This window comes from Trichechus manatus, unplaced genomic scaffold, assembly GCF_000243295.1.
Source record: "Trichechus manatus latirostris isolate Lorelei unplaced genomic scaffold, TriManLat1.0 scaffold00047, whole genome shotgun sequence".
Lineage (NCBI taxonomy): Eukaryota > Metazoa > Chordata > Mammalia > Sirenia > Trichechidae > Trichechus > Trichechus manatus.
This window is the reverse complement of record NW_004443983.1, coordinates 6802088-6813626: the sequence shown is the minus strand read 5'-3', so window position 1 is coordinate 6813626 and position 11539 is coordinate 6802088. Positions and strand designations below refer to the sequence as shown.

At 40.0% G+C, this 11539-nt stretch overlaps 1 protein-coding gene across 1 annotated transcript in view; it reads right to left on the bottom strand.

Annotated features, from left to right (window-relative positions):
• The window catches only part of PGGT1B (protein geranylgeranyltransferase type I subunit beta), an 83325-nt gene that overhangs the window by 20413 nt on the left and 51373 nt on the right, over positions 1-11539 (bottom strand). Inside the window, exon 6 of the mRNA XM_004376981.3 lies at positions 11467-11512. Within this exon, the coding sequence (XP_004377038.1) occupies positions 11467-11512 (46 nt within the window). The remainder of the gene's footprint in view (positions 1-11466; positions 11513-11539) is intronic.

Below are 11539 nucleotides of genomic sequence, written 5' to 3'. Positions count from 1 at the left end.
CGGCAGTTCGAATCCACCAGCCGCTCCTTGAAAACCCTATGGGGCAAGTTCTACTCTGTCCTATAGGGTTCACTATGAGTTGGAATCGACTCGATGGCAATGGGTTTGGTTGGTATACAAAATAGCCAACATTATTCTTATGAGAAAGATTGAGATTCCCCTTGAGAATGGGAACAAGACAAGGATGCCTTTTATCAGCACTCTTATTCAATGTTGTACTGGAAGTTCTACCTAAAGCAATAAGGCAAAAAAAAAGGGAAATAAAGGGTAGACAAATTGGAAAGGAAGAAGTAAACTATCCTTATTTTCAGATGACATGATCCCATACTGAGAATCCCAGACTCCACAAGAAAGTTACTGGAACTAACAGGATTCAACAAAGTGGCAGGGTACAAGATCAACATGCAAAAATCAGTTGGGTTCCTCTATACCAACAAGGACTCTGAAATCAAGAAATCAATACAATTTACAATAGCCCCCAGAAAGATAAAATACCTAGGAAGAAACCTAACCAGGTGCATATAAGATTTATACAAGGGAAACTAATAATACACTACTGCAAAAAACTAAAAGAGATCTACATAAATGGGAAAATATTTTGTGCTCATGGATTGGAAGACTTAACATTGTGAAAACGTCAATACTACCAAAAGTGATCTATAGATTAATGTAATCCCTATCCAAATCCCAAAAACATTCTTCAATAGAATGAAAAACTAATCTCTAGTTTTATATGGAAAGAAAGGAGGCCCTGAATAGTTAAAGCAATACAAAGTAGGAGACGTCTTACTTCCTGATCTCAAAACTTACTAATCAAAATAATCAAAACAGCCTGGTACTGGTTCAGTGACAGACACACAGAGCAATGGAATAGAACTGAAAACCCAGAAGTAAATCCATCCATATACAGGTAGCTGACTTCTGTAAGGGTTTAAGTCCATTCAATGGGGAAGAAAGAGTTTCTTTAATAAATGGTGCTGGCAAAACTGGATATCCATATGCAGAAAAATGGAACAGGACCCATACGTTACATCATGCACAAAAAGTAACTCAAAATGGATCAAAGACCTAAATGTTAAAGCTACAACTACAAAGTTCCTGGAAGATAACATAGGGTCAAAACTACAGGATCTAATTTTGGCATAGTCTATCCAACAAAACTAAAAATGTATGAATGACAGAAGATAAATCAGATAATTGAGACCTCCTAAGAATTAAATACTTACGCTCATCAAAAGACTTTATCAATGAAGTAAAAAGAGAACCTACAGACTGGGAAAAAATCTTTGGCAACAACATATTTGATAAGGGTCGAATCTCTAAAATATATAGAAAACTTCAACTCAAAAACAAAAAGAAACAATTCAATCAAAAAATGGGCAAAGGACAAGATGTGACAATTTTCCAAAGAGGACATTCAGGCAGCTAACAAATACATGAAAAGATGCTCATGATCATTAGCCATTGTTGTTGCTGTTGTTGTTGTGTGCTGTTGAATCGATTTTGACTCACAGCGACCCTATAGGACAGAGAACTGCCCCAAAGGGTTTCCAAGGAGTGGCTGATGGATTCGAACTGCTGACCTTTTGGTTAGCTGCCTAAGCTCTTAACCACTTCACCACCAGGGCTCCACCATTAGCCATTAGAGAGATGCAAATCAAAACTATGATGAGATACCATTTTTCCCCTGCAAAAATGGCAATGATTAAAAAAACAGAAAACAAATGCTGTCGAGATTGTGGGGGGATTGGAACTCTTACATGTTACTGGTGGGATTTTAGAATGGTACAACCACTATGGAAAACAGTATAGCTAGAAATGGAAATACTTATGATCCAGCAATCCCACTCCTAGGTATATATCCTAGAGATATAAGAGCAATCACACAAATAGACCTATGTCCACTGCAGCATTACTCACAATAGCAAAAAGATGGAAAAAACCTAAGTGCCCATCAATGGATAAATGGATAAACAAATTGTGGTACATACATACAATGGACTACTAGGCAACTATAAATAATAATGAGAAGTGCGCAAACATAACATGGACAAATCTGGAGGGCATTACGCTGAGTAAAATAAAAGGACTGTATGGTCTCATTTTTATAAAAAGTCAAGAGCAGGTATACACACAGAAAGCAACATTCTTTGATGGTGTAATGGACCACTGTGATGTCTTGTGGAAGGGAAAGGTGATCAAGGTCCCTGTTGACTAAATTATGACATAGGGCTGGAGAGCTGATACACTCATAAGGTAGGATAGTGAAGGTGTATTGCTGGCCTTGCCAGCTGAAGGTAAACTGCTTCTTGAGGTCCTTCTAGACTGGAATCGAGAAAAAGGCATTGACATTGGTCAGATCAATAACTGCTTACCAGGTACCAGGAGATGAATTAATGTGCTCAAGCAATGAAACCACATCTGGAACAACAGCTGTAATTGGAGTCACCACCTTGTTAAGTTTACAATAATCCACTGTCATTCTCCAAGATCTGTTTTTTGCACAGGCCAAATAGGAAAGCTGAATGTAGATGTGGTGGGAATCATCATTCCTGCATCTTTCCAGTCCTTGATGGTGGCAGTAATCTCTGCAATCCCTCTAGATATGCGCTATTGCTTTTGGTTTAGTAGGGGCAGTTCTAATGGCTTCCACTTGGCTTTTTCTACCATAACAGCCCTTACTCCACTTGTCAGGAATCCAATGTGGGGGTTCTGCCAATTGCTGTGCATAGCTATTCCAATTATGCATTCTGGAACTGGGGGAATCACTACAGGATGGGTTCAGGCTCCCACTGGACTCACTGTGAAACAAACCTGAGCTAAGACTCCATTAATAACCTGACCTTCACACATTCTCACTCTTACTGGTGGGCCACAGTGATGTTCTGGGACTCCTGGAACTAGTGTCAGTTCAGAGCTAGTATCCAGTAATCCCTGAAAATCCGGATTATTTCCTTTTCCCCAACGAACACTTGCTGTCGTAAAAGGCTGTAGATCCCTTTGGGGAAGGCTGGGAGAAAAATTAAAGTCCAAATTTTGGCAGGGTAGTGGGGTCCTTCCTCAAAGGGCTTCAGCTGCCCTTCACTAAAGGAGCTGTGGGTCTGTCTACTTGCTCAAGTCTGGGAATTGACTGAGGGGCTGTGTCGTGGATTGAATTGTGTCCCCCAAAAATGTGTGTCAACTTGGTTGGGCCATGATTCCCAGTGTTGTGTGGCTGTCTTCCATTTTGTGATTGTAATTTTATGTTAAAGAGGATTAGGGTGGGATTATAACACCCTTACCCAGGTCACATCCCTGATCCTATGTAAAGGGAGTTTCCCTGGGGTGTGGCCTGCACCACCTTTTATCTGTCAAGAGATAAAAAAGAAAGGGAAGTGAGAAGAGAGGGGGGACCTCATACCACCAAGAAAGCAATGCCAGGAGCAAAGTGCATCCTTTGGACCCAGGGTACCCGTGTGGAGAGGCTCCTAGTCCTGGGAAAGACTGATGAGAAGGCCAACAGAGAGAGAAAGCCTTCCCCTGGAACTGACGCCCTGAGTTTGGACTTTTAGCCTACTTTACTGTGAAGAAATAAATGTCTCTTTATTAAAGCCATCCACTTGTGGTATTTTTATTATAGCAGCACTAGATAACCAAGACAGGCTATGACTTTCTATTCTGGCGATTTGAGTTAGACTGCTGTTCACTTGACCCAGAATTCTTCCACTTGTACAGATCCAGTAAATATTTAGTAGACTTCCCATCTACTTCACTCCTAGGAAAACCATGACTAAGTCACCAACACCATAAGTCCATATGAGCCAGACTATTCTGATTACTGCTTTGACCCCACCGTCAATTATGTTAACTACGTTCACCTTGTCTTTGTCAATTAAGTGCTGCCACTTGGCCCCTACCACCACGGGGTCCAGTCAGACTCTTCAAGGTTAGATGTCTGAATTCAGTTAGGGCAGTTCCCACCGTCAAGTCTGACTTACATAAAGCAGCAATCACAGCAGTCTTCAAGGGTGCTGGAGCTCCCTTCACAAATCTGTTCCTCACAGTTGTGGTAAAAGGTGTGTTCTCTCGGCATTCTATATGTGGGTCTATAGGTCTAACATGATAAATCCACTGTAATATGCCAATTTCCCTAAGCCTTTGGGTACCTTCTTCTACAGTATACCAAGGCAGGTCTGATACTTCAACCTGATTTAGTGTAGGCTATCACGTAATCCATGCTTCAGCGAACCAACTAAATAAACTATTAGATCCTTTCCTAACCTCTTGAGCTGAAACACTGAATAAAGAATCTGTGCTTCATGGGCCCATATCAATAAACTCAGACTGATTCACCTTTATGTTCCTTGCACCATTATCCCACACCCCTAATAGCAATTCTCACACATATTCCCCACGTTTCTGTTTGTACATATTAGAAATGTCAAGCAGTTCTTTCGGAGTGTAGCATACCTCCTCCTGGGTCACACTTTGTACTTCACCTTTTGGGGCTTGCTGGGACTTAAGTCTAGTTATAGGTCTAGAAGGGGGAAGGTAGTTCTAAATACCAGTTATGACCATGCGATCAGTTGCATAAATGACGGCTGTTAATTGTTATTAGTATTTCTTCCTTGTATGTGTGCATCAAATATTTTTGTTTTCTTCACTTATAAAATATAAGATGTAAATGGGGCTAGTATATTTTCAGTTGTACGCATGCTAGTTGTATCAGGGTAGGAGTATGAGTTTGTAATTGTCTTTATTTAGAAATTGTGTATAGTTTAAGATAAGTGCAGGTGCCAAGTTGACAAGGGGTGGACTGTGATGGTTAAGGTTGTATGTCAACTTGGCTGGGCCATGATTCTCAGTGGTTTGGCAGTTACATAATGACGTAGTCATCTGCCATGATGTGATCTGATGTGATCAGCCAATCAGTTGTAGGGGAGTTTCTTCAGGGGTGTGGCCTGCATCCAATATATATATGGATGCTCGGGTAAAGCTCTCTCACTTGCTCTGGATCCTGCATCAGGGTCGTCATCATCTGACCTCTGGTTCTTGGGATTTGAGCCAGCAGCCTGCTGTCTGACTCATCAATCTTGGGTTCGCTGGTTCCTGCAGCTACGTGAGTCAGAAGAAGCCTTCAGTCTGATGCCTGACCCACAGACTTGGGACTCATCAGCCTCTACTACTGTGTGAGCCATGTTCTTGATATAAATCTTTCTCTCTCTACATACATACATATGCTTCACTGGTTTTATGTCTCTAGAGAACGCAGCCTAAGACAGACGGTTACCAGGGATGTGAAGGGGAGGGAGGGGGAATCACTTTCTAGATAGTAGACATTTGTTATTTTTGGTGATGGGAAAGGCAATAGCCAATATAGGTGAAGTCTGTACAATCTGACCAAGGTAAATGAAGACCCTAAGAAGTACACAAGAATAAGGGACAATTTTGTAAATGCTGTAACATACAATTTTGCAACAACAATAACAACAACCAAAAAATATGTGTATTGTTATGTAGGGAGATATATATGCATGTATGTGTATATGAAGGCACATGTGAGTATACATATACGGGTGCGCACGTACAGGAGTATGTGTAGGCATATGTATACACACGTTTATGTGCACTGTATATATATTCATATATATAATTAACCACATAGGGGCACAGTTACAGATACTTCCTAGACATAATCAAACATCTTGCGGGATTGGATTACAGGGTTTGAAGGCTTGGAGCATAGTCTCGTTGGACAACTCAGTTAATTGGCATAAAATAGTTCATAAAGAAAATGTTTTACATCCTAGTTTGGTGAAAAGCTTCTGGGGTCTTAAAAGCTTGTGAGCAGCCATCTAAGATACAACTACTGTTCTCTACTCATCTGGAACAAAAGGTAATGAAAGAAACCAAAGACTCAAAGAAACTAGTCCACTAAAAGCCTATATGAACTATGGCCTCATACAGCCTAAGACAAGAAGAACTACATGGTGTCCGACTACCACTACCAAGCATCCTGACTAGGGACACAATAGAAGGTCCTGGATAGAAAGGGAGAAAAATGTAGAACAAAACTCAGATTCCTAAAAAAGGTCAGACTTAGTGAACCAACAGAGACTAGAGGAACTCCTGAGACTATTACCCTAAGATACCCGTTGAATGTGGAACTGAAGACACTCCCAGCACTCACATTTCATCCAATAATAGGCTGGCATATAAAATAAACAATAGCATTCGTAAACACTGTGCTCCCTTAAATATCAACCATATGAGACCAAACGGTCAACATTTACCCTAAAACAAATATGAAAAACTAAGGAGGCACAGGGAAGCTACGTTAATGGAAACAGAATGAAAATAATGAGAATGTTGACACGTTGTGAAAAATGTAACCAATGTCATGGAATAAGTTGTGTAAGAATTGTTAAAATGGGTACTTAATTTGCTATGTAAACTTTCACCTAAAACACAATCAATTTTTATTTTTATTTTTTACAGAGAATGGACACTGGAACTAGATATAGAAAGATGGGTAAAAATTTGAAAGTTAAGGAAAGGAAAATGAGGGTAAGTAGGTGGAGGAGAAGCATTCCAAGGAAAGGAAAAAGAATATTAGCAAAGTCCAGAGGTGAGAGCATTTGGAGAATACCATTTTTTTAAATCTACAGCTTAGAGTGCACAGAAAGGATCACTCACACATGGATCTACACTACCAAGCAGGAACTGGATTATAGAAGACCTTAAATACTAAACTAAGGAATCTAAATGTGGGAGAATGAGTAAGCAGACTGAGTAAGAGTGCTGCATAAGCGCAGGGGTTAAGGTGAGTTATAACACTTACCTGATATGTAAGCCTGGGTACTGAGCAAAATGACAATAATTATTGTGGTGGTTTTGTACTATGTCAACTTGTCTTAGCTGGAATTATTTCTCAGAATCCCTTTCAGTGCATAGTCCAGAGTTAAGAGTTGGAAAATAGAGAAATCAGTGTGAGATTTGGAAGGTGGAAGTGAAGCAACAGCTATTACCCTGGTTATGGTTACAGGAGGCAAGAGACAAATGCAGAGGTGCTGGAAGATTCCAGCTTGCCCTTACTCTCCCACATACTTGGCATCCAAGTTTCTTCTTCCTTACCTCTGGCCCTGGTGAGCCCAGGCCCACCAACAGCTACAGAAGCCACCGCCCTCCACAGACTTCTCCACCAAGATCACCCTACGGCAGCTGGCTGTGCCTGGCTTTCCAGATTCCCCTGCAAGGTCTGCCTTGTTCACCTGTGCTAGTGCTTCAGGAGGGCTGGTGTGACTTTTTCCTGATCCACCAACTATTCCTTTAGGGCCCTTACTTCCCTATTTTCATCCGCAACTGTGTGAAATTTTATTCCTACAATAAACCTCTTATTCTTTAATACTCATAGTGGTTTTGCTTCTCTGACTGAACCCTAATACAAAGATGCCTATCCTTAGAGGGCTAGTGTAAGGATGAAATAAGACTGTAAGTAAAGTATCAGATAATATCTAGCACACAGTAGCTGCTTAATAAATAAGTTCTTTTCCTGTTAGTTTGTAGATCAGGGGTTATAAACTGTTGACCTACAGAGGATAACTGGTGTGAATAGCAAATTAAAAACAAAACAAAACAAAACAAAAAATTTGAAGAAGAGATTAAACACCTAAAACTCTAGATTTCTAGCTTCACCTGAAATATCAGAAGATCTGGTAGTGCTTGTTCCACATTCCTGACCAGCTATAGGCTTGAGAGGAAGGAAAGAGAAGATGATTGTGAAAATGTGCAGTTTGAGATACTTGACATGACATCAAGGTAGATATGCCTGCTAGGCAGATGGAAAGGGGGTTATGCAGCTCAGGAGCAACATACAGATTTGGAAACAGCTTTTGGTGCCATCGACACAGAGATGATTGTTGAAGGATCACGTGTTAACTCTTTCAATACGTGTCAAGGGTGTTATGGTGTGGGGGATATAGTAGTGAATAAAATACGTTAAAATCTCTGCTCTTGTGAATCTTACGTTACGTGGGGGCGGGGTACAGACAATAAACGAATAGATAAAATACAGATATTTATAAAATATTAGTGATATGAAGAAAAATAGTCAGAAAGGGGAGTAGAGGATTTAGCGGTTAGAGTATGGCTAACTAAAAAAATACCATTTGAGCAAAGACCTAAAGGATGGGAGGGAAAGTCAAGTGTATGATGGGGTGGGGAACATTCTATGCAGAGGAAATAAACCAAAACCCATTGTCATTGAGTCAACTCCAACTCATAGTGACCCTATAGGACAGAGTAGAACTGCCCCACAGGGTTTCCAAAGAGCAGCTGGTGGATTCAAACTGCTGACCTTTTGGTTAGCAGCCGTAGCTCTTAACCACTGTGCAACCAGAGCTCCTTGTAAAGGGAATAGCAAATACAAGATCCCTGAGATTTAGAAAGATGAACTGAGGGGGAAAGAAGAGTTGAGGAAAAAACTATCCAAAGATCTGTCTTTGGTGAAGAGGTGAGAGGAAGAAACAAAGACGGTTAGGGAGTCAGAAACAACTCGTGAGGAAGTAAGACAAGCAAAAATGCAATGTTTTAAGAAAGAAAAAGGAATTTAACAACTTCGAATACCTCATTAAATAGTGGAAGATGAGGAATGACAAAAAGACACTGGATTTGAAATGCAGATCATTCATGACTTTAAGAAAGATACCTCATAATTTGCTGAAGGCTTATAGACAATTAAAGAACAAGCTATTTGTGAAGAAGGCCAAGTAATTTATTTGGACCACTTTTTCAAGAACATTAACAACAAAAAGAAAAAGGACACAATGACTTGATGGGTAGCCAAGCTGCAGGACAACTTTTTAGGAAGAGCTTTCATTTGAAGTGTAGATAGTGATGAGAGAGGGAAGGAAAGCTATACCAAAGTCCTCTAAGGCAGTGTTTCACAGCCTGTCTAACCTCAGTACACAAAGAAAATAATATTTACAGGGCATACTAGTGAGGAGCCCTGGTGGTGTAGTGGTTAAGAGCTCAGCTGCTAACCAAAAGGCCGGCAGTTCGAATCCACCAGCCGCTCCATGGAAACCCTACAGGGCAGTTCTACTCTGTCCTATAAGGTCGCTATAAGTAGGAATTGACTCCACGGCAATGTTTTTTTTTTTTAAATGGCAACTGAAAAGGGTGCTCCTGGACAGAGGCAATCTTACTAGAGGCTCCAGCCACCTAGGTCTACTTGGATGAACCAAAGACTGAGGGAGTAATACCTTTAACCCATCTGAGGTACACCAGTATACTGTAGCACTCTGGTTGGGAAACTCCAACTAGGGTTTTAGGCCTCAGACCTACTGAACGAAATTTAGAAAAAAAAGGAAGATGGAAGCTTTTGCGGCATGAAACTTAGTCCATCACTGATGATCTTGATGGATGCAATCCTATTCAAGTCATACTGACTAAAATTCACTAAACAGGACCTGTCAGAGTATCATATTTGAGCAACCCTCTGTTTCACATCCCAGAAAACGTAATTCCAACTTCTTGGAAACTACAGTACTTATCCCACGGGTCCCTTGGTGCTAGTGAGGTATTTCCTCAGCAGGAGTGCCATTAACACCACCCACAACAGTGAGTACCAGACCTTTGTCTTTTTAGGAATTCTTACAGCTGCCATATTTTGTCTTTGTTTAACAAGTATATTCCTCCTTTTCATGTGGCAATGATCATTAACATAATTATTACTGCCAGCCTCCAATCTTATATAGACTCAGGCACACACAGGAATTATGGTGGCCTAATTATTGTAAGCTTCAAAGAAAATCTAATATCACGTTCTCCATACCTCCAGCGACAAATACTCTACAAATGTCTAAGTTGAAGGAAGGAGTTAAAACGTGAGAGAGGGAGAAGATACCTAATAGGACAAGGTCCCAGGGATGTACAAGGATATGGGGTCAAGGAATTTATGTTAAAAGTATTTTTTGTACTTGTTTTATAGTTTAGAAACTGCTTTCCCCCATATATTTATCCCCTGATAACAATCCTAAAGAAAGATATAATTATTTCTACTCGGTCAATGAGGAAACCTGCAGAGAGATTAAGTGATGAGCCAAGGTCACACTAGTTAAGCGTCAGGGCTGAGACCTTGTAGTGAATTTGAGGGAGTTCAGGAATGATCAAAGAAAATGATATGACCATGAGATGGCAGTGTTGAACAACAAACTATTTACTGAGGGTTATCTTATAGGGTTGCTATGAGCTGGAATCAACTTGCGGTAACATGTTTGGTTTTGGTTTACACACAGACAGTTTGTATGTGGAGGCAATCTCTGGCAGCAAGAGATCTTCTATAGGCAAGAGGCAAAAGGAGCTACCAGAGGAGAAGACAACAAGGGAACTTTTGGCAAAAAAGGGGATTTACATGCCTAGATGACGTCCCTCAAGCAGAAGGCGGGAAATCCTTGGGTCAGAGAGCTCCGAAGAGCAGCAGCAGTTTGGGGTCTTTATAACTACAGGGTTTATCTTATCTATGGCCAGCAAATGTTGGGTGTAGTTTTGTGAGGTATGCAAAGCAGACAGGCTCTGCATGGCTAAAAATCTGCCTGTTTGGGTTATTTTTAAAACAATTTGGATATATGAAAATTTGAGTTTGGTGCTAGTGGGCTTTTTGGGCTAACAGGCTTCAGCTTTCTATGAAGAAATAAACGACCTGGGGTCCATACACAGAGGACATCTATGGCTCATTTATTTAACGGACCCAAATGCTGGTCTTCTGTTTTTTTGCTCTATCATACTGGCAGAGGGATGGAGACAACAGATAAGCATACAAAATCTGTGTGAGGAAGAGGAAATTGATCTGGGCTCTTTCTTTTTTTAAAAGAAGAATGAAAGCTTATTTACTTTTGAATGGAAACATTCAATCTGAGAGAGTTAAGTTAAGATAAATTTAGTAACTATCATCTATTATGGTTCTGCCACAGAGAGGAAAAATGGGAAAGAAAAGACTGTTAATATATGTATTGAACATATCTTATGCAGCAAACTTTTTATGATTAGGACTAAGGATAATTATATTCAGGAGGGTAAATAAAAATTTTTCATTTCTTTGCAAATTTATTGATTCATGTTTAATATTCTGCTATGTTTGGTCTAGCTTTTTCAGTAATGCTAAAGAAGAAAACCTGTTGTTTTCTAACAATATTTTGAAAAATTATCCCACGACATTCTCATGCAGCTAACACATGGATAGATTACTAGAATACACTGTATGAAAATTTCTGACCTGAATAATCTGTAAATAATTACTGACCTAGAGGAGGCTTCAAATAGGCACAAAAATGTCAGAAGAGAGAAACAGGAAAAGTGGCATAGAAAATAATCAGGCTATACCATGAGCTGAGACAAACTTCTGAGGTCCTCCCTACTGAAGGTACCATGATGTTGTTTAAAGGAACAAAAGAAACTATACATTCATTGATTTTTAAGACATCTTACCATGAGATTCAAGTCCAGCTCCCTGTGCCAGTCCATTGTCATAGGACTGAAAAAAAAAAAGTTCATTTTATTA